The 22,257-nt window shown below is 50.1% G+C and overlaps 2 protein-coding genes across 2 annotated transcripts; both read left to right on the top strand.

Moving 5' to 3' along the window:
• The first annotated feature begins 5,322 nt into the window (after nucleotides 1–5,322).
• Nucleotides 5,323–14,808, top strand: MCM3 (minichromosome maintenance complex component 3). The gene is made up of 17 exons (XM_039696001.1): nucleotides 5,323–5,546; nucleotides 5,971–6,083; nucleotides 6,654–6,862; nucleotides 7,421–7,551; nucleotides 7,743–7,981; nucleotides 8,454–8,562; nucleotides 9,167–9,320; nucleotides 10,381–10,512; nucleotides 10,990–11,198; nucleotides 11,688–11,862; nucleotides 11,963–12,089; nucleotides 12,356–12,506; nucleotides 12,628–12,768; nucleotides 12,978–13,084; nucleotides 13,432–13,514; nucleotides 14,021–14,096; nucleotides 14,294–14,808. Exons 1-17 carry the CDS (start codon nucleotides 5,466–5,468, stop codon nucleotides 14,490–14,492), a joined length of 2,436 nt encoding a protein of 811 aa, XP_039551935.1. The 5' UTR covers nucleotides 5,323–5,465; the 3' UTR covers nucleotides 14,493–14,808.
• A 4,878-nt stretch (nucleotides 14,809–19,686) lies between these two features.
• Nucleotides 19,687–22,135, top strand: LOC120495992 (interleukin-17F-like). Its single transcript, XM_039696007.1, has 3 exons — nucleotides 19,687–19,710; nucleotides 20,586–20,806; nucleotides 21,898–22,135. The coding sequence occupies exons 1-3, from the start codon at nucleotides 19,687–19,689 to the stop codon at nucleotides 22,133–22,135; spliced, it is 483 nt and encodes a 160-aa protein (XP_039551941.1).
• The last annotated feature ends 122 nt before the right edge of the window (nucleotides 22,136–22,257 follow it).

Below are 22,257 nucleotides of genomic sequence, written 5' to 3' on the forward strand. Positions count from 1 at the left end.
CCCAGCTTCCCAGCAGGGCGGGGAATGGATCCAGAGCAGCCCTGGGGAGAAGAATTTGGGGGTGCTGGTGGGTGAGAGCTGGGCATGACCCATCCCTGAAACCCCCCAAGTCCTGGGGCAGCGGGGGAGGGGGGATTCTGCCCCTCTCAGGTGAGACCCCACCTGCAGAGCTGCTCCAGCCCTGGGACCAACAGCAGGAGGATGTGGGGCTGCTGGAGAGAGACCAGAGGAGGCCACGGAAATGCTCCAAGGGCTGGAGCCCCTCTGCTCTGGAGCCAGGCTGGCAGAGCTGGGAGTGTTCACCTGGAGAGGAGAAGGATCCAGGGAGAGCTCAGAGCCCCTTCCAGAGCCTAAAGGGACTCCAGGAGAGCTGAAAAAATTACTTGGGACAAGGGATGGAGGGACAGGACAAGGGGGAATGAATGAAAAAAGGGAAGGGTTAGATTAGATACTTGGAATAAATTCTTTATAATAAGGGTGATGTACTCTGGAAGTGTCCAGGGCCAGTGGACGGGACTTGGAGCAGCCTGGGATAGTGGAAGGTGTCCCTGCCCATGGCAGAGGGTGGAACTGGATGTTCTTTTAGGTACCTTCCAGCCCAAACAGTTCTGTGATTCCGTGATTCTAAAGCTGGACATCACTTGCTGAAATAACCAGTGGGTCCTGCCCCAGGGCTGAAAGCAGCTCCCAGAGATCCTGAGGAAGAGGCAGAGATGTTTTGCATACAAATGGATGATTCCCAGCCTTGAGGGTGGAGAAAATGAGAGAATAGGAAAAAAAAAAATGGGGAACCAGCTGTCACTGTCTTTAGTAACAGCCAGAAGTCATGAGAGCAGATGAGGAGACCAAAATAGCAACACCAAACCTCAGCTCTGTGTCTGGACCCTTCAGATTTCCCTGCAAATGTGGTTGGGTTGTCCAGTTCCAAAGCTTTGTTGTTGATTCAGCCACTCCTCTGGTTTCATTTGGAATTCAGTTTTCCTTATGCCCGCAGGCACGGCCTGTGTTCGTTTGTTTTGGTTTTCTATTAATTGCTGTATTTCCCTCCTGCACAGCAGGAAAACAGGATGAATCCCCACAGGATCTGGAGTAGCTGTGCATCTCAGGAGCAGGACCACAACGAGATTTTACGTTCCCATCACTGTGCTAGGGCCATGCTAGAGGCATCTGGGAGGAAAAACAAATCCATATGCTCTGGGCTCCTACTCTGGGAAGAAAGAAGGTGGTTACAGCCCATCCAAACACACTGAAGGTCAGAGCTTTAACTCCTTACCCACTTTCCTGTGCTCTCCTGGTGAGATACCAGCAGCTGCCCGTGCCTTTCAGTAAAGAAATTCCATTTATACACCCAGATAGTAGTTTTCCATGTTTTTCTTCTCCACAATGAGGAAAAACCCCAAGAGCTAGAACCATTTAAATATTTACCAGGGTGCGTGGGAATAGCAAATACTTCAAGAATATGATGTCAGAAATGCCTGAGCTGGGTGAAGGTGCAACGGGGTGAAATTCTCCAGCCTATGTTAGGGAAAAGGTCAGGAGAGAGGATTAAGAAGGACTCCTTCAGCATTAAATTATTTGTGATGAGAGTCAGGACAGCACTGTGCTTGTGAGAGTGAATTCACCCCCTGGTTAGGGTTCAGCTCCTGCAACTGCTGCTTCAGGAGAGCCCAGTAAATATAAATCCCCTTAATCTCCTGGAAAACGTGGAATTTACCCTGATAAAAACATCTCATAGGTGGTCTCACTTCTCCACATAATTTCAGTTCTAAAAAGTGACTTTTTTCCATTCCAAACCTTGCATTCCATGTTATTATCCTTCTATTTTATTACAAATAGATTTTAAACCTCCACTCCACTGTGTTGCTTGATGATCAGGTGACACTCCATTGAATTTGGAATACTCTCCCCCCATTTCTGGAGCTGTGAATGAGCCACAAGCTTCTCCCCTGCCCTTCATGGGTGAGGCAAAGCTACTCAGCAGCCAGGAAAGCGAAGAGATGGCAACTTGATAATTGCACTGTGGCTTGAAAATTGACATTTAGTTGAACTACGAGGAAAAAAAAAAACAAACCCACAACAAGAAAAACGACAGCAACAACAACAAAACTCCACAATGTCCCAGAATCTTAGAAGGACCACAGGGTACCCTTAAACCACAGAAACCAAGTACAGGTGGGTGCTGACACACAGAGGTGTGAGGAAGGGATGAGAAAATCCACATTGAGCACTGTTAGAGTGCTCCGTGTGCAATTCACCCATGGATGTTCCTGCAGCCACCCTTGATCCCTCTGTTTCCCTGCAAGCCCTCCAGACCCGGCCCTCTGTGTGCTAAGTGCTTAATTCCTGTTTTTTTTTCCAGTGGATAGGAAGTGCTAAATGTCCCTGTGAACTTGTGCTGCCTTTTCACCCCAGAATGCGGCAGGGACATGAACGCAGGGAGACCTTGGGCACAATCCTGGGGAGTCCCAAAAGCCAGGGAAGGCTTCTTGCTTCTTCCCACCTTCTCCACCTCTGTCCATCCCTCTGTCCTGCTCGGCCTGCCCTGCTGCGATGAATTATTCAGGCAGCAGTTGCTATAGGGCGCTGTCATGAATAACAACAGCGCTATTTTTATCCTTTCACTCCTGTTACCTTTCAGGTGGGGCCCTGGCGGCTCCTGGCAGGAGGAAAACCGCAGCCATCCACAACCTCTCCGTGTCTGGGATTCGTTTTGACCACCCAAATGTGGGCGAGGTCTTGTGCAAACCGCATAGATGGGCCTGAATCCCACCCTGGTGTCCGCTCTGTGTTGTACTCATATTTCATTTTTTCCGCCCATATTTTACCTGCAGCGGAGCACACGGAGTGTCCATTGCTGGATTTAATATTCTTCCTGCTGCAGAGGGAGAAAAAACATCTCAGAAATGAAATTTGCAGCAGGTTCTGGCAATTAATATGGGATAAATCATATTTCCTTTAGGGACTTAGACAGATTCCTTCAGCCAGTTTAGATCCTCAGTGGATGATGTGCCCCTTTAAAAAAAAACAAAAAAACACAACAAAACCAAAACCAAACACAAATATCAATATTATAAATAGTAACCATTAAATATTAAATAATATAAATATAAATACAAATATAAATAAAATAAAATAAAGTATAAATATAAATATAAATATAAATATAAATATAAATATAAATGCAAATAATAGAAATATATTAGAAATATAAATATAATAGAAATAGAAATGAAATAGAAATGGAAATAGAAATAGAAATAGAAATAGAAATAGAAATAGAAATAGAAATAGAAATAGAAATAGAAATAGAAATAGAAATAGAAATAGAAATAGAAATAGAAATAGAAATAGAAATAGAAATAGAAATAGAAATAGAAATAGAAATAGAAATAGAAATAGAAATAGAAATAGAAATAGAAATGGAAGTGCCAGGGACACACCAAAGGTTTTCTCTGTGCTTTCTTTGTGCTTTCTCCACTCATGAAAACAAGAAATGTCCAACAAATCAGAAGGAAGGGGTGGATTTGAGGAGCAGCTGGAGGGAAATGGGTCCTGCTGAGTGTGCAGAAGCAGGGAAGCTATTCCAGCTGCAGGGAACATCTCTGGAGCTAGCAGGGCAACCTGGAAGATTAAAGGGGAAAAAAAAATTGAAAGGAAAAAGAAAATAAATGCAAACAAAAAAGGAAAAGGAAAAGAAGAAAAGAGAAAAAGTAAGAAAACAGCAATAAAGCACAAGATCCTTTGTTTATGCCAACCTGCCAAACTGAATACTGCATCCAATTATTCCAGAACACGGCTAAAAGGCCTAAAAAGGAAACTCTGAACTTTCACTTTGACACAGAGCAATGTGAAAAAAAACCTCTCAGGAGCAGGACAAATATCCATGAGCTGGGCTGCACATATCCCAAACCACAGAGCTGCCAGGCATTTCCAGTGAGGGATCTGATCCAGGCACACAAACAGAAAATGGGAAACGGGGCAAAGGCTCTTTCCCGCTCCTCTTCCCAAACACCAATCGCAGCTGCTCCCTCTGGAGAGATCAGGCAGTGGGAATTCTGTGCCTCAGAGTCTGCACAGCCCAGCAAACCCCGGCGTGAATATTTATTCCCAGGATTACCCTGGAAAAACTGCTGTGAGCTACAACATCCAGGGGACACGGCCAACTTTGTATGCACGGTATGCTCTGCTGATCAAAATAGTTTTGTCATGGTTTTTATTCTTTTTCTATTATGGTTTTTATTCTTTTTCTATTTTTAAACAGAGTTTAGATAAAGATTTTTAAGGGATACTGTGATTTTTTTTTTTTAAGGGGGAGCAGCGGGTTTCCCTGTAGGCAGCGGCACCTTTTGATTCCTGTTAACAACAGGAATTCCTTCCTCCTCTTAGGAGGCTTGGAAAAAAGAGAGAAGGGGAGGTTTTACACGAGCAGACAGTGATAGGACAAGGGGGACTGGTTTTTAACTTGCCAGAGGGTGGGGTTAGGTGGAATATTGGAGAAAAATTCCTTCCCTGTGAGGGTGGGGAAGCCCTGGCACAGGCTGCCCAGGGAAGCTGTGGCTGCCCCACCCCTGGAAGTGTCCCAGGCCAGGCTGGATGGGGCTTGGAGCAACCTGGGATAGTGGGAGGTGTCCCTGCCCATGGCAGGGTTGGAATGGGATGGTCTTTAAGGTCCCTTCCAACCCAAACCGTTCTGGGATTCTAAGACACGTCCAAAACTGCCTTTTCCATCCCAAATAGCACAGGACCTGTTGATTTTGTGCCGTCACCCCCAAACTGCTGGAATCACACCGAGCCCACGTTAAAGTAAAAACCAACGACCACCCAGCCTGTCGGGGTGAAAACACCCGGAAACGGGGCTCCCCAAAATACAACATATAAACAACCCTAAATTAGTTTTTAATTAGTTTTTAATTAGTTTTTTGTTAGATTTTAATTAGATTTTGTTGGGTTCTTCTTGGTTTGGGATTCTATCTGGGTGTTTTTGTCGTTTCCGTGTTTGATTTTTAAAATATTCTTTTTTTTTTTTTCCCTAAAGCGGCATTTTCAGCCCCTCGGTGACTTCCAGGAGCCGGAACCCGGATCAAACCCGACCCCCGGCACCCCACCATGGCCCCGCCCCCTGCACCGCCCCCGCGCTTTGATTGGCTGAACGTCATGTCAATCGTGATTTCGCCGCTCCATTGGCTAGCTCTGAGAGTCACTGACCAATCAGCAGCGCCAAGGGACGGGCCGGGGGCGGGTTTCCCGCGTGGTGGCGGGAAAGGAGCCGCGTTTGGCGCGAAACGGGAGCGCGGCGGGGGCGGATCGCGGGCCCGGATCGTGGGGCCGGATCGCGGGGTCTGATCTGATCGCGGGGTCTGATCTGATCGCGGGGTCAGCCGGCTCCCCTCGGCTCTCGCCGCCTTCCCCGGCAGCAGCAGCAGCGGCAGCAGCGGCGGAGGATCCGTCCCTGGGCGGCCGGCAGAATGGCGGCGCCGGCGGGCGGGCTGGAGGACGCGGAGCTGCGGGAGGCGCAGCGCGATTACCTCGATTTCCTGGACGATGAGGTGAGACGAGCTGGGAGGCGCGGGTGCTGCGTGCCCCCCGGGGTTGGGGGACACCTGATCTGTGTCCTCGGGGACTGGGGAGTATCTCATCCCTGTGCGCCCCCGCCCCATGGCTACTCCCGAAGTTCGGGAACATTTGGTCCCTGTGCCCGTCCGTGCCCCCAAATCCATGCCCCTGGAAGTTGGGAACCACCTGATCTTACCCGCCATATACCCCAGGGGGTTGGGAGCCCCTGGTCCCTGTGTCCCCCCATTCCTACCAGGGTTTAGGGGGCACCTGATCCATGTGTTGCCCCTTCCTGCTTTGCCGGTGGGATAGAGGGCATCCAGCTCTGCAGGAATGGGCCCCTGGGGTTTTTTCATACAGGCAGACATGCAAAGTGAGTTGCTTTTTGGGTGTCTTTCCCCCCACTCCCACTTGCAGGAAGACCAAGGGATTTACCAGAGCAAGGTGCGGGACATGATCAGTGAGAACCAGTATCGGCTCATCGTCAACATCAACGACCTGCGGCGCAAGAACGAGAAGAGAGCCAGCAGGTGGGCGTGGGACACCTGGGGCACTGTGCTTGAGAGGGGTTTCAAAGGTCCAGCTCTGGTTCTGCAGGTCATTTGTCACAAGAAAGCACCAAACCTTGTCCTCTGGTGAAAGCCAGGGTCTCCCCACCCTCACAAGGAACAATTCCTTCCTAATATGCCATCTAACCCTTCCCTCTGGAAGCATGAAGCTATTCCTCCTTGTCCTCTCCTTCCATGCCCTTGTCCCAAGTCCCTGTCCAGCTGTCTTGGAGCCCCTCTAGGCACTGAAAGGAGCTCTAAGGTCTTTTCCAGGCTGACCAACCCCACTTCTCTCAGCCTTTTTGAGGCTGCTCAGGGATATTTTGGACTAGCCTTGCCAGTCTGGCCAGGGTCACGTGAGGCTTTCTAGATATGCTTGGAATTGTTCTCCTCCTGGCTCTTGGTGCCAGTGCACCTCACACAGAGCTGTAATGGACTTTAGGTTTTTTCACCTCCTGCTCCTGGTAAACTTGTGGAGCACGCAGGAGTGTGGGAGAAGTGTTGATGAGGAAGGGGTTGACTCACCTGCTCTGTGACCTCCCTGTGCTGCAGGCTCCTGAGCAATGCCTTCGAGGAGCTGATCGCCTTCCAGCGTGCCCTGAAGGATTTCGTCGCCTCTGTCGATGCCACCTATGCCAAGCAGTACGAGGACTTCTACATCGGGCTGGAGGGCAGCTTTGGCTCCAAGCACGTGTCCCCACGGACCCTGACAGCCTGTTTCCTCAGCTGCATTGTCTGCGTGGAGGGCATCGTGACAAAGTGTGAGGCTGGGGGACACCCAGGGGCTGCGGGTGTGGAGGGGCCAGGGGTTTGCTGTGGAGGAGCTGGAGCCCTCCAGGAGTGTGGAGAGGGACTTGGGACAAGGGGCAATGGTTTTACACTGGCAGAGGGTAGGATTAGATGGGATACTGGGGAGGAGTTCTTGGCTATGAGGGTGGGGAGGCCCTGGCACAGGTTGCCCAGAGAAGCTGTAGCTGCCCCTGGATCCCTGGAAGCATCCAAGGCCAAAATGGAGGGGGCTTGAAGCTACCTGGGAGAGTGGAAGGGGTCCCTGGCCATGGCAGGGAGTGAAACTGGATGATCTTTAATGTTCCTTCCAAACCAAACCATCCTGTGATTCTGTATGCTGCCAACCTGGGCCAGGGAGCTTGGCTGAAGGTCTTGAGTGTCGGGATGGTCTTTAAAATCAGCCACTCCTGCCCATGTTGGACAGTGAGTCGTGACCCAAGTAATTTTAACGTTGGAGACCCTTTTGGGTGCTGTCTGCTGACAGAGGGGTGGGACATCCCAGCCCTAACTCCTCTCTTTTCCAACCCCAGGCTCTCTGGTGCGTCCCAAAGTTGTCCGGAGTGTTCATTATTGCCCAGCTACCAAGAAAACAATTGAGCGCCGATACACAGACATGACCTCCCTGGATGCTTACCCTTCCAGCTCCATCTACCCTACAAAGGTGAGGCGAAGCAGCAGCAGGTTCCTCTAGGGAGAATGTGCCAGCTTCAGTATGGAGCTGCTGAGCCCCAGCCTCCAGTCCTGCTAAACAACCCTTTCCATCAGCCCTGTGCAGGGTGGGTGATGCAGCCTGTGTCTTCCCTGCTCTCCTGAAAAACGGTGCTCACCTTTTAATTCGGGTTCCTGCTTTAGGATGAAGAGAACAACCCGCTGGAGACAGAGTTTGGCCTCTCTGTCTACAAGGACCACCAGACTGTCACCATCCAGGAGATGCCTGAGAAGGCCCCAGCAGGGCAGCTGCCACGCTCAGTGGATGTGGTTCTGGACGATGACCTGGTGGACAAGGTGAAGCCTGGGGACCGTGTCCAGGTGGTGGGGACGTACCGCTGCCTGCCGGGGAAGAAAGGGGGCTACACTTCAGGCACCTTCAGGTGGGTCTTCCTGGGGCTTCAGCCCTCTCACCCTGTTTGGCTGAGTCTCTGGCAGGTGGTCATCAGAGAGCTGGGTCAAACAGTGGCTTAAATCACTTGGAAGTGGTTTGCACCTTGATACTATTTACCAGGTATGCTGAGTTGGAAAGGACCTACAAAGATCACTGAGTCCAATTCCTGGCCCTGCACAGGACCCCCCATCAGTGCCACCCTGTGCAGCCCTGAGAATGTTGTCCAAACTCTCCTGCAGCTCTGGCAGCCTTGGGGCTGTGACCATTCTTTTGGGAGCCTGTTCAGTTTAAAAGATACTCCACTGGTGGTACAGCACAGTCAGATCAAGAATGCTACAGCTGTCAAAGCTTCCCACCCCCTTCCAGGGCTTGCTAGAGAAAGTGGTGGCTCTGTGGAAGCTTCTGCTTTGTCAACCTCTGTGGGGTTTGCAGAGCTGACCACAGCCGTGTCCCTTCTCCAGGACCATCCTCATTGCCTGCCACGTGAAGCAGATGAGCAAAGACCTCCGGCCTCTCTACTCTGCTTCAGATGTGGCCAAGATCAAGAGATTCAGCAAGAGCCGCTCCAAGGTATCTAAATCTTGTGTCCAGGCATGAAGTTTCAGCTTGGCATGTGGCTAAGCAGGTTCTTGTTGGGTTACAAGTTGCTCTTCAAGCCTTTTAGCAGGTTGTGGGATTTTCTTACTAATTTTCTTTGAATTTTCTGCTTGGACTGTGATCAGGTCCTGTTGTTTTTATTGCTGCTGCTGTACTGCTTGCTGAGCATCCTTCCTGCTGGCAGCTCTGCTGTGTCTTGACCCTACCAGCAGGTTTCCAGGGAATTTGCCCTGCAGGAGAAACACCTCTTTTCTCACACCAGACTGAGGCAATGGGGTTCTGCCCCTGCCTCTCATGCTCAGAGCTTTCCTTTGTAGCACAGAGAGTAGCAAGCCTTGCTCTCGCTGCTTCCAGTGCTTGTTTGGGTGACAATGACAAGATGGTCTTGGACTTCATATAAATCCCACTGTGAAAGAAAACTCTGACCAACAGTCTTCTCCTTTCCAAATAATTTTCATCCATGTGGCTCTATGATAGGAATAAGCTGAAAATTGGGCTGAAATGCTATTTTGAAGTATTGCTTGTTCTTGCTTGCTCCAGCCCATGTGATGAGCTATGCTCTGTGTCTTCTCCCTAGGATATCTTTGACCAGCTGGCCAGATCCCTGGCTCCCAGCATCCATGGGCATGAGTACATCAAGAAGGCCATCCTCTGCATGCTGCTGGGAGGGGTGGAGAGGATCCTGGACAACGGGAGCCGCATCCGAGGAGACATCAACATCTTGCTGATAGGTCTGGGAGGGCTGGGCAGAGGCACCCTTGGTTGGGGGTGAGGGAAGGTTCTGGATTTAGTTTTGTGGAGTAGCTGAAGTTAGAAAGGACATCTGGAGGTTCCTGCTCCAGGGATGTGTGCAGAGCTGAGCTGGTGTCTCTGGTAGGCCAGGTTGTTTTGGGACTTGTCCAGTTGGTTTTGAACACATCCAGGGATGGAGATGTGTCCAGATGTGGAGTCATCAGCACAAGAGAGGTGTGGACCTGTTAGAAGGAGTGCAGAGGAAACCTTAGACAGGAGTGCAAGAAATGGACCTCCCCTGCTCTGGAACCAGGCTGGGACAGCTGGGGTTGTGTGGCCTGGAGAAATCTGCAGGGACACCTTGGAGCCCCTTGCAGTGCCTAAAGGAGCGCCAGGAGACCTGGAGAGGGACTTGGTACAAGGATCTGGAAAGACAGGACAAGGGGCAATGGCTTCCCACTGCCAGAGGACAGGGTTAGATGGGATATTGGGAAGAAATTTTCCTCTGTGAGGGTGATGAGGCCCTGGCACAGGCTGCCCAGAGAAGCTGTGGCTGCTCCTGGATCCCTGGAAGTGTCCAAGGCCAAGCTGGACTGGGCTTGGAGCAACCTGGGATAGTGGGAGGTGTCCATGCTCATGGCAGGGGCTTGGAACAAGGTGACCTTTAATGTCCTTTCCAACCCAAACCATTTCCATGGTTCTAGGGGATTCCATGACCTCTGTGAGCCATTATCCCAGTGTTTGCCCATGGTCAAGGAGACTTTTATTGTTTCTGATGTCTCATTGGAGTTTCCTGTATTCTGAATTGTCCCCATTGCCTCTTGTCCCATCCCCATCACCTCAAGTCTCTTCTCTCCATCTTTCCTGTTTCCTCCCATGGGTTTATTGATGATAGTGGGAAGATCATCTGCTTACCTTATTTTATGAAGTCTGAACAAAACCCTTCTCTCCCCTTCCCCTCCACCTGCCCCCACTCTGAACACCCCCAAACCAGACACAGGGTGATGGTGCAGTTATACCCAGGGCATGAGTTCCTAAACATCCTATTCTCCATCCCAGGAGACCCTTCTGTGGCCAAATCCCAGCTGCTGAGGTATGTGCTGAGCACAGCACCCCGGGCCATCCCCACCACTGGCAGGGGCTCCTCCGGTGTTGGCCTCACCGCTGCCGTCACCACAGACCAGGAGACAGGTGAGGAGCACTGGGGTGATGGCTGTTAACTGCTGGCAGGGACTCTGTGGTATCCAAGGTTGCTCATCTTGATGATCTGGGAGGTCTTTTCCAACCTTAATGATTTTATGATGTTGGATCTGCAGTGACACTTGCAGGACCTACTCCACCAGAAGCTTTATGATTATTTAGATCATGGGATTCCATGTTTTGGGATATTTTCTCCACCTCTCTTAGATGGTGGTTTTCTTTACTCTTCTTCCACTTGGTGCCACATCTAAAGGCTAGCAGCAGCCTTCCTCATGGGAAGACATTCCTAACCCTGATCCTTTCCCTTAGCATTCTGTCTGCTGTAGAATTGTGTCAGAGAGCAACCCAGAAGAATTCTGCTGCATCTTGAGGTTCACCCTCATCTCAGGGGTGATGGGTACGGCAGGGCAGGAGATGTGTAGGACCAGTGGATGATGGCTGACCCTGCTTTCCCCCGTGCCATCCCAGGGGAGCGGCGCCTGGAAGCGGGAGCCATGGTGTTGGCTGACAGGGGCGTGGTGTGCATCGACGAGTTCGACAAGATGTCCGACATCGACCGCACGGCCATCCACGAGGTGATGGAGCAGGGACGGGTCACCATCGCCAAGGCTGGCATCCAGGCCCGCCTCAACTCCCGCTGCAGCGTCCTGGCTGCTGCCAACCCCGTCTACGGCCGGGTGAGTGCTGCTGTTACCCTGCCCTGGAGGAGGGAGGAGGCAGCTGGTGAATTCCAAAAGATCCTCCAAAGCAGTGACTTGGGTGCGTGGCACAGCAAAGACCATGTTGGTTTGGTGTCTGTTGTGGAGCTTTGCTGGAGGAGAGAGGAGCTCCTGGGGTTTCTCAGCATGTTTTGGGTGTTTGGGCAGCCCACTGGACCCTCATGCTGGTGATGAGCCTCAGTCTTGGTGTCTGATCAGGGATCACAAAAAATACTTGTTTTTCTTAGAAATAAGAGCCTTGCAGGAGGGGAAAAGTGGCTGTACTGTTGCAGCAGGCTGGGTTTGGTGTGGTATCCATCCATCCATCCATCCATCCATCCATCCATCCATCCATCCATCCATCCATCCATCCTTTTAGGCCTGGCCCAAGGAGGTTCTTCCAACCTCCCTGGCAGCCACACGGGCCAGTGATGCTCTCCTGTAACCCCTCACACTGTCCTTCCCCAGTATGACCAGTACAAGACGCCCATGGAGAACATCGGCATGCAGGACTCCCTGCTCTCCCGTTTTGACCTGCTCTTCATCGTGCTGGACCAGATGGACCCTGAGCAGGACAAGGAGATCTCAGACCACGTCCTGCGGATGCACCGCTACCGCAACCCCAACGAGCAGGATGGGGATGGTGAGTCCCAGCCCTCCTCAGCCAAGGTGGCAGCTCTTGGGGACTATTAGAACTTGCTTCAGAGGGTAAAATCCTATTCTCTGTACATTCCCCTTTCCAGCCATGCCCCTGGGCAGTGCTGTGGAGATGCTGGCTACGGATGACCCTGACTTCATGCAGGAGGAGGAGCAGGAGCTGCAGGTCTATGAGAAACACGATGACCTCCTGCACGGGCCCAACCGCCGCAAGTGAGTCCTTCATCCCCTGGAGCTCCCTGAGGGTGTCCAGCACTGTGGGTTCATGGGTTTGGCCTGAGTATCCAGACAGTGCCAGTGGTGCTCCAGCTGATCCATGGGTAGGGTGCTAAGGGAGCCTTGCTTGGTCTCTTGTGCCAGGCAGGTGGGGAACATCTGGAGCTAAATTCCCTACACACCTGGATGCCCCTGGAGGGGTAGAAATGGATGGGAAGCCCATCCCCACTGTGCCTAATGTGGATGTACGTGCATTCCCGCAGGGAGAAGGTTGTCAGCATGGAGTTCATGAGGAAGTACATCCATGTAGCAAAGATGATCAAGCCCGTGCTGACCGAGGAGGCGGCGAGCTACATCGCTGAGGAGTATTCGCGCCTGCGCAGCCAGAGCCAGATGAACTCGGACGTGGCCAGGGTGAGCAGCTCCTTCTTGGGCCAGGAGGAAGGAAACTGAGGCACAGGCCTCTCTTCTTACGGGTGCTTTCCACCTTGACCTTGTGAGGCTCACACAGACACCTCTCTCTCTGTCCCCCCAGACCTCTCCCATCACAGCCCGGACCCTGGAGACCCTGATCCGCCTCTCCACAGCCCACGCCAAGGCCAGGATGAACAAGACTGTGGATATGCAGGATGCTGAGGCAGCTCTGGAGCTGGTGCAGTTCGCCTACTTCAAAAAGGTGGGGGGAAAGTGTCCCTCTGTTCCCAGGGGATCCTGAGATTGCCATTGGAAAGGCTGGATGTGGTGCAAGCTGAGCACCCTGGGCTGCTGGTGTGAACTTCCCTGGGCACAGTGTGGGATCAGGCCACCACTTCAGGATTTTGGGTGGTCCCCAAAAGCAGCTTGAGTGAAAATGAGGTCTGAGTCCATCCTGCCTTTGCCACACAGGTGCTGGAGAAGGAGAAAAAGCGCAGGAAGCCAGTGGATGATGACTCAGAGACTGAGAAAGAGGAAGATCAGGAGTTGCAGGACAAGGAGGAGCGCAGGACAAGGAGGTAGGGGCCACAGCACGGGAATGGGAGGGACATGGTGCAAAGGGCACTAGCCTCTTCTGAGGTTGCCATGTTTTTGCTCAGCCAGGTGGTTTGTCCCACCCCATTTGTAGTAGAGGGACATCATAATTTAATGGATAAACAACTGGCTGGATAGCACTGGCATAGGGTGCCCAGAGAAGCTGTGGCTGCCCCTGAATCCCTGGAAGTGTCCAAGGCCAGGCTGTCCAGGACTTGGAGTAACATGGGATTGAAGAAAGTGTCCCTGCCCATAACAGAGGGTGGAACAGGATGATCCTTAATGTCCTTTCCAACCCAAACCCTTGGGTGACCCCTGCTTCCCCTCCCAGAAGGAAGAAGGCGCGCACGGAAGGCGAGGAGGGCTCCTACGACCCGTACGACTTCAGTGATGCTGAGGAGGAGATGCCACAGGGTGAGTCCCTGCGTTTGGTGACACCTGGCTCCTTGAGGGTGCTGCTGGGTCTGCACAGCCTGGGGAGCAGCAATGCTGCTGTTACCTGTGGTCCCTGGCATGGTAGAGTACCATTCGTAGCCACAGATCCACGTGGGACAGGGTTAGATGGGATATTAGGAAGAAAATCTTGGCTGTGAGGGTGGTGAGGCCCTGGCACAGGTTCCTGAATCCATGGAAGTGTCCAAGGCCAGGTTGCATGGGCCTTGGAGCAACCTTGGATAGTGGAAAGTGTCCCTGTCCCTAACAGGGGTTGGAACTGGATGATCTTTTAAGTCCCTTCCTACCCAAACCATTCTGTGACTCTATTGCTGATTAAATTTTTTCCATCCACCTCCAAACCACAGCATAAATAACAGTACTGGGAGGCAGTTTGGCATCACCCCCCCTCCTGAGCCCAACACTTTTGCTCTCTGGGTAGTTGGTCACCAGGCTCAGGGTGAAGGTAACTCTTCCTTCTGCTCCAGTTCAGGCACACCCTCCGAAAACGCCCGAAGCCTCAGGAGCTGCTGAAGGGAAGAAGTTGGAGTTGGCTGAGCCAAGGTGAGTGTGTCCACCTCCCCCAGTGGCTCCAGGCTGTTGTCCCTTGCTGGAGATGCATCTCTGATGCTCCCAGCTCCAGCTTTTGCCTTTCCTGAGCGCTGCTGCTGGAATGGGGAAGAGCTGAGGCATCCTGGGCTGGGAACAAGTGCTAGGATTTTTGTGTATTCTCCAAGGCTGATTCCTTCTCCTCTGACCAGGTTGAAAGCATTCAAGGCTGCTCTCCTGGAGGTGTTCAAAGCCTCCCACGCCCAGTCTGTGGGCCTGAAGACTGTGATGGAATCCATCAACCGCGACAACCCCGAGCCCTTCTCGGCGGCCGAGGTGAAGGTGGCCCTGGCCCACATGCAGGATGACAACCAGATCATGGTGTCTGATGACATTATCTTCTTAATCTGAGCCTCTGCGTGGAGGAGCCCAAGTTTTTCGTGGACTCTCAGCCTGGAGATTCTTCGTGTTTGAATGCTGCAGGTGGCTGAGCTGGATTTTGGGGAGCTGAAGTCTGTGTGCTTCCTTGCTGTGCATTTCTGGCACTAAAGAAAAGAGGCAGGAGCTCTGGAAGTTTTGCTGTCTTCAGAGTGGAGATTTGGAAAGAGGTTTCTGCAAGGAGACGAAAGGAAAAACTTAGGAGCAAATTATCAGTGTTTTTAATGTATTGTTTTTAGCTTTGGTGTTAAGACTTCCAGCTTTTAAATAAAAAATCTGGATTTTGGAATCCAGCATTCAGTAGTGGTGATGAGAATCAATATGAGAGCTCCACTGTTAGTGAAGCTTTTATTTCCCCCTTTTTTTTTTCTATTTTTCCCCTATTGTATAGCTTAGATCTGCTTGTCTCACAGGAAAAGGTGCCTAAAGCCTGTCCTGTTGGTTCTGCCCTTCCTACCTATCTTGTGGAGGATGATTCCTGGCAATGGAGGGCCAGGTGTAGTCTGATCTGTTCCAGTGCCCATGGGTCAGCTTGAATTTACAGATTTCACACCCCTGATGGGGGTTTTGCCCCCAGGGAAGGAACCTGGAAGGTCTCAGAGCTGCCCAGGGAATGTGTCCCTGGCATAGGTAGATCAGATGGATTCCATCTCCTGCCTTTAGCCTGGGCTTGTGTCCTGGGGATGGCAAACTTTCAAGAAAAGCTGAACACACAATCAAACCAGTTCTGGCTGCTTGTGGTCCAGAGCTGCTGAAGGTTTGGGTTTTCTTTAATTTCTTTTCTCTTTGTGAGTTTGAGCTTCGGAGAAACCCCTGAATAGGTTTGCTGTTGTCACTGCCTATCTCCAGACACATGCACAGCTCCCTTCTTTCTGGGTGCCATAGATCTTTATATGGGTTATAAAAATGCCCATACTGTTCACCCCATGACTGGCTGTTCAGGAAGATGCAGAATTCCCACTTGTGGGGATACAGCTGCACATACACAACTGGGATTTGTGCTGCTGTGGAAGGACTTCAGCTGCATGGTGAGCTCTAAATGCCAGATTTTGGAGCTCCTCTCATGCAACACAGCCATGACAGCAGGGTTGGAGGGGATTTTGCATGTTTGCAGCCTAAGGATCTCTGGGTGGGTGTATTGTGCTGGTACAGAGCAACCTTGGACCTTCAAGCAGGTCTGGCTCAAAACTGCAAAAACTGGTAAAAGTTAAACACGAATCCTCTGCTTTGGAGATGGGATGGGAGAGCTGGAATTGTTCAGCCTGGAGAAGGATCTGGAGAGACTTAAGAGCCCCTTCCAGTGCCTAAAGGGCCTCCAAGAGAGCTGGAGAGGGACTTGGGACAGAACAAGAGGAATGGCTTCTCACTGCCAGAGGGCAGGGATAGATTGGATACTGGGGAGAATTTTTTTCCTGTGAGGGTGGGGTGACCCCTGAATCCCTAGAAGTGTCCAAGGCCAGGTTGGATGGGCCTTGGAGCAACCTGGAATAGTAGAAGGTGTCCCTGCCCATTCCATAATTCCATGATTTTGTGTTTTCCTTGCCCTTACAGCTGGGGAACCGCTAATACTGAATTTCCCGTGAGAGGACACCAGGAGGAGCTGCAGGGTAGAGAAATGTGGTTAATTCCCTATCCTGTAAGCTGTGGGTGACTACCCTCCCCCGTGTGCTGGTGGCCACCTCGGTACATCCTTTGCAATTGGGAGAGGAGTCTTTGTTGACAAGGGAAAAACTGCCAGAGGTGGCTGGAGAGGCAGGAGCAATCTGCTGGAAGTACAAGCCGTGTCCTGTGCTGCAGCTGAAATTTTTATTTGACCCTGTCATTGGAGATTTTGGAGGCTGTGATTTCAGCCTTTAGCTGCTGCAGGCTGTGGAAAGTGTCCCTGCCCATGGCAGGGGGTGAGACTGGATGGGTCTGTAAGGTTCTTTCCAACCCATATTATTCTGTGATTCAATCATCCATGGAACCATGTGTAGCTATGATATTTTATGAAAAATCCTTCTGCTAGGATTTTTCCCTCCTGAGAGCTGAGTGCCTCAGGAAAGAAATGTAAACAATAACTCTCTGCTGCTGTGGAATACAACAAGTGCATCTTCCATTGGTCCATGTGGATTGTTTTCTATTAGTGACCAATCACAGCCACCTGTGAGGTGTGAGCAGTCACAGGATTTTTTTAGGCATTCTATTCTATTCTTGTTCTTTGTAGCCTTCTGATCATTCCTTTCTCTCTGTTCTTTTAGTATAGTTTTAATGTAGCATTTTAATATAATATATATCATAAGATAATATCATAAGATAATAAAACAGCCTTCTGAGAAAATGGAGTCAAGCCTCATGTCTCCACACATGGAGTGTTCTCCTCAACAAACCTGAACCTCAGTGTGTAACATATCCTGCAGTGCAAACAGTGCTGTTTCCTTACAGAAACTCAAGAGTAGAGAAGTTCTTGTAAGTGGAATTAAAATACTCTTTTATCTCCAAGTCCCCATCCCTGCTCCAAGCCCTTGATGTGTGAGAGGGAAAAGCTTTTTGAGATAACTTTATATTCCTATCTATAAGGGAAAAAACACCTTCCCTGTGAGGGTGGGGAGGCCCTGGCACAGCTTGCCCAGAGAAGCTGTGGCTGCCCCTGGATCCCTGGAAGTGTCCAAGGCTGGGGTTTGGAGCAGCCTGGGATAGTGGGACTGTGTGATCTTTAACTTCCCTTACCACCAGAGCCATTCTGTGATTCTAGGAATAAAAATATTTTCCCTCCCTTACAATGACTCATGTATGGTAGTCTCTTTTTGATTAGAATTTTTTTTTAGTTAACTTCAGCTCAAGTTCAATTGTAGGAAATTCTGGGTCAAAGAGGGAATCCCTGCTGAAGTTACAAGCTGCTGGAGGCACAAGAAGTGAGTGGAAAGTGGTGGTGGGGGTTCATAATCCGGCGTTTGGTGTGACAACGTCATTGCTTCGTCACATGTAACCATTTCCACTCACCCCTGTTCCTGCACAATCCAACCCATTTTTATGGCAGTGCCTTTTCCTTTCATGGTGAACGTTCAGGGGGAAAAAAAGGAGGTCAGCTTCTGGGCTAAAAAGAGTGGATTTCTGGTAATTCTACCCTGTCTTGCTCCTCCACGCTCTGTGTCACATCTCAGTAGGTGCGCTGGTGAATATTTGGGACAGTCAGAATAGGAACGTGTGTCACAGCACTGGTGTGGCCTCAGGTGGCCTGGGTAACCTGAAATGTGACAAATGTACAGGAGGAGAGTGGCTGGGCTCTGAGCTGTCGGTTGAACCAGACCACAAAGTCATGACAACATCCTGCAGTGATGTAAAACATCACTCAGTGGAGATTTCTGCTGCTGTGATTCAAGAGAGGGTGACAAAGCGGGGACCATCAGTCCCTTTTTGGAAATTTCTGTGAATTTGCAAGAGGTTTCTGATTTTATTTTTTTTTGTAGGACTGAAAATGTAATGAATCTGTTGATTCCATGGATGACTGAAGATGAATTTGTTGAAAGTTTAGTCCTTTACTTCTGGCTTGGCTACATAGCTTTGGGAAAGGTTTCTCTCTGGGCTTTTCTCCACAAACAAGCTTCATCAAGTTGTTATGTGGGTTTTTTTTTTTTTGGTTTTTTTTTTTTTTTTTGGTTTCTCTCTGGGCTTTTCTCCACAAATAAGCTTCATCAAGTTGTTATGTGTTTGTTTTTGTTTTTGGTTTTTTTTTTTCTGCCATAAAAATAGCTTTTACTCCCAAAGAGACCTGCTGGTGCTCCAGGGAAACACCACATGCACCAACTTTCTGGTTGGTAGCTGCTCCTTTCTGGATCACAGGCTACAGAATCCTGTTTCCACTTCCATTTCCATGCCTGCCTCTCCTGTTAATTATTAAGTGAGGATTGTGTGATTGAGAGGGATTAAATCTTCCATGAACACAAAGGAACAGGACCAGGTGGAGGAATTCAAATGAAGCTCCTGACCCAGCTCTTTCAGGGCTGTTCAAGGGTGATGGTGAACCCAAGTCCCACCATATCCCACATGAGTCCCACCACACAAGTCAGGAGAGGCTTTCCTCACACCACCTTGCTGGCTACAGGGCCATGGGACTTATTAGAATGTTTTGGGATTGTGCAAGACTTATGGGATGTACAGGATCAGGAGCAAAGTGTGCAAAGGAAAGGATGAAGGTGGATCAGTAAGAAACTCTGTGTGTGTGAGTGCTAAAGATATCAAAGTGGACTAGCTCCAGATTATTCCATAAATCTGGGCCCCTCATGCTCCAGCATTCACCACCATGTATGTCCAAGGAGCCCATCCACCAGAAATGCTGCTCATAGGTGCACCCAGTTTACAGGGCCAGAGGAGGGACAAGAGACCAATATTCCAACAGCACAGCTCAGGTAGGGATTGGGGGTCAAAGCTGAGCCAGAATGGAGCTCCTGGTGAGGGTGGTCAGGGCCCTAACAGGGCACCTATGAGTTTTCAGAATTCTCCACAATGTGTCACCACAGCAGGGAAGGCATCCCAGCTCCTGGGATATCTCCAGAAGGAATTCCCCATGGCACTTATTCTTCCCCTGCCCAGTCCCTGCAGGACACAGGGATCCCTAAGATGAAGTGGGCGTGGATTTGCAGTGAAGGGAGGTTAAATGGTTCCATGTTCTGCCCTCATTTTGAAGTCCCTGTTGGGTACCTGACTTTGCAGCTTGCTGATCTCTGCTGTTGGGCCTGTTTGAGGCACATGGAAGTGCATCCACATGAGTTTGTGGTGAAAGAACTCCATTATTAGAAAGAGGGCGGTGGAAAGGAGTGAAAAAAAAAAACCAACCAAAAAACACCTGCCTAAACAGTTTGGTGGTTTTATTTTTTTTTTTCCCTTTATCTCTTGATCTGCCTCAATAAATGCTATTGGCTGATTTGGGATGCTGGTAATAGTATTTGCCCTTCCCTTTTTTGGAGGCAGATGCAAGGAAGTGGGCTAAAAATTGCACTATCAGCACCTATCCTCGAGTCAGGTAAGCCAGCTGTGCTGCAATGGAAAGGATGGTAGTGCCTCAGCTTTGCTATAAAATGGAGAGCAGAACTGGCTTTGAGACAAGCAGGGTTGAAAGGGTCTCAGAGAAGAAGAATTCTCTTGTCCTGTCACCCTAACATCCACCCAAAGCAGCAGGGAGGTTACCATGGCTTCCAGCAGCTCTGCTGGGGTAAGTACTTATATCTAAAATAAAGGATAAGATGCATTTGCTGCAAGAGAGAAAGCAGGGTGCAGATCCCCTGGTTTGTGCAGAAAACCCTTTTAGTCTTGCTGGGAGCTGATTGGGATGCTGGGTGTGTCTGATGCACCTGCTCGGTGATTGAATGACAAGGGTGTGGTGGACTATCCATTAATTATTTATCTCTCACTCATCAGCACTGCTGATGTGGGCTTGGCAGAGTCCTTTTTGCAGACAACATGCTATCAAAACTGCTGAAATTTCACTGTGGACACCTGTGCATTTGAATTTCATCCTGGGTAGCATTTGCAGCACTGTCAGCACCTGTGATTTCCTTAAAAGCCCTGCATTTATTTTGTCTTCTTTTTAGGAACTGGACTTAATGATCCTTGTGATTCCCTTTCCATTTAGGATGTTCCATGATTCTATTGTTTACTGAAACTCTGCCTACTGGAAATGGCCCAAGAATCCAAGATTTTCTTGGGAAAAGGACTATGGGTGGTCAGTTTTTAACTGTCCTGAGAAAGCAATGGCTGGGCAAGGTTTTAGGCTTAGGCACAGGGGCCAGCTGAGTCCTTACCCCAGTTTTTAGATGGAAAGATGGTGCTGTCTGACCACAGAGTAGGATCTTCATAGCTTGTTGAACAGATGCTCTTCCTGGTGCAGAATCAACTATGAACCAGAATTTAAATCAGAGTTTAGCATCAGTTATGATGAGATTTCTCAACATCATTTTGCTATTTGCTCATCTTGGCCCATTTCACACAAATATAAGGATGAAGATGGTCCAGTCTAACCAAGACTTGGCTCTTTGTGCTGTCTCTTTCCTGACTGGGCAGAACTAATGACACCTTTCTCTCTCCCAGTTCAGATCACTGGTTTTGGTGCTGGTTTTAGCCCTCACTGTGAGGAGCTCACCCCACAGAAAGGCTGGTGCCTCTGCAAGGCTGAGGGAAGGCTGCCTGAACCAAAAGGATCCCAAATTCCCCACAACAGTGAACGTTGACATTCGGATCAGCAACTCAGATCATGCCTTTGGGATGGTCCAAGATGTCAGGAACCGGTCCCTTGCTCCTTGGGATTACAGGTAGCTGTTCAGTTGTTCTCTAAAGTGTGAGGGATGTGCCACACCACGGATGGTTTTTTGGGGTGACTGTGGTTCATTCTCAGCCTGTGCCCAGTGTCCCATCAATATGGTTCTGATGTTGGTTGAGATTTCTTTAAAAGAAACTGTTTGCAGTGCAAGGGGCTATCACTGGAATGGTTTCTAATCATCTTGTCAGTCTTTATCAACCACAGAATCATTGAGGCTGGAAAATCCCTCTGAAGTCTTTGAGTCCAACCATTCCCCCAGCACTGCCAAGGCCACCACTGACCCGTGTCCCCAAGAGCCACATCCACATGGCTTTTAAAGCCCTCCAAGGGATAGTGATTCCACCCCCTCCCTGGGCAGCTGTGCCAGGCCTTAACAACCTTTTCAGGGAAGAAATTTTTCTTAATAACCAATCTAAACCTCCCCTGGAGCAACTTGAGGCTGTTTTCTCTTGTCCCTTCTTCCCTGGGAGCAGAGCCTGGCCCTGGCTGTCCCCTCCTGTCAGGGAGTTGTGCAGAGCCACAAGGTCCCCCCTGAGCCTCCTTTTCTCCAGGGTGAGCCCCTTTCCCAGCTCCTTCAGCTGCTTTTGGTGCTCCAGACCCTTCCGCAGCTCCTCTGAGCAGCTTTCTAACCCCTCTGCCCCAAGCTGATAGTGCTGCATGGGGTTGAAATAATAATGCAATTAATTATTCCTCTAGGAAAAGAATAATGTGACTACATTGGCATTTCACATTTTGCTAACAGAAAGAAACAAACAAATTAATTAAAATTTGTTAAAATTAATTAAAATTCAAATTCATTGAAATTAAAACCAAACAAAAATGAATAGGCCAGTTGTGAGTTCTGTATTATTTAACCCAGCTCCACTCCATTCACCAGCTCCTAAGGAATGGTACAGCAGTATTACCCTCCAGTGCTGATTCCATTTCTAGGAAATCATTATGAAACCGCTGAGGATAAGGAAATCCGTTGTGTCTCACAGTGAGAAAGCACAGGTTAAATAGCCTGACGGAGACATAAACAAGAAGATCCTACCAAACCACGACGTCCAGGTGCTTAAACCAGTTTTGTGCCCCCGTTCCCAGGCTGGACGAGGATCCCAACCGCTTCCCGCGGGTGATCGCCGACGCCCGGTGCCGCCTGTCGGGCTGCGTGAGCCCCCTGGGGCAGGAGGACCACGGCCTCAACTCGGTGCCCATCAAGCAGGAGGTCCTGGTGCTGCGGCGGGAGCAGCGCGGCTGCGCGCCCTCCTACCGCCTGGAGAAGAGAGTCATCACAGTGGGCTGCACCTGCGTCACCCCCGTCGTCCAGCACCAGTCCTAGCAGCAGCCATCAGGGCAGGGAAAGAGGAAGGGGTTCCCCGTAAAAATCCCTCTGGTGGAACCCCGCAGCTGCCCGCCTCGCGCTCCAGGAGTTCGACGCATCATCCCCCTTCCAAATCTTGG

The sequence above is a fragment of the Passer montanus genome, unplaced genomic scaffold (genome assembly GCF_014805655.1).
Source record: "Passer montanus isolate IOZ18808 unplaced genomic scaffold, ASM1480565v1 scaffold94, whole genome shotgun sequence".
Lineage (NCBI taxonomy): Eukaryota > Metazoa > Chordata > Aves > Passeriformes > Passeridae > Passer > Passer montanus.

What these genes read in the sequence shown, in the direction of transcription:
- MCM3 (XM_039696001.1), top strand. Translation starts at nt 5,466, where the DNA reads ATGGCGGCGCCGGCGGGCGGGCTGGAGGACGCGGAGCTGCGGGAGGCG. An exon ending in GCTCCATCTACCCTACAAAG is followed by an intron (nt 7,552 to 7,742) that starts GTGAGGCGAAGC and finishes TTCCTGCTTTAG; the next exon opens with GATGAAGAGAACAACCCGCT. An exon ending in TGAACTCGGACGTGGCCAGG is followed by an intron (nt 12,507 to 12,627) that starts GTGAGCAGCTCC and finishes CTGTCCCCCCAG; the next exon opens with ACCTCTCCCATCACAGCCCG.
- LOC120495992 (XM_039696007.1), top strand. Translation starts at nt 19,687, where the DNA reads ATGGCTTCCAGCAGCTCTGCTGGG. An exon ending in CTTCCAGCAGCTCTGCTGGG is followed by an intron (nt 19,711 to 20,585) that starts GTAAGTACTTAT and finishes TCTCTCTCCCAG; the next exon opens with TTCAGATCACTGGTTTTGGT. An exon ending in CTTGCTCCTTGGGATTACAG is followed by an intron (nt 20,807 to 21,897) that starts GTAGCTGTTCAG and finishes CCCCGTTCCCAG; the next exon opens with GCTGGACGAGGATCCCAACC.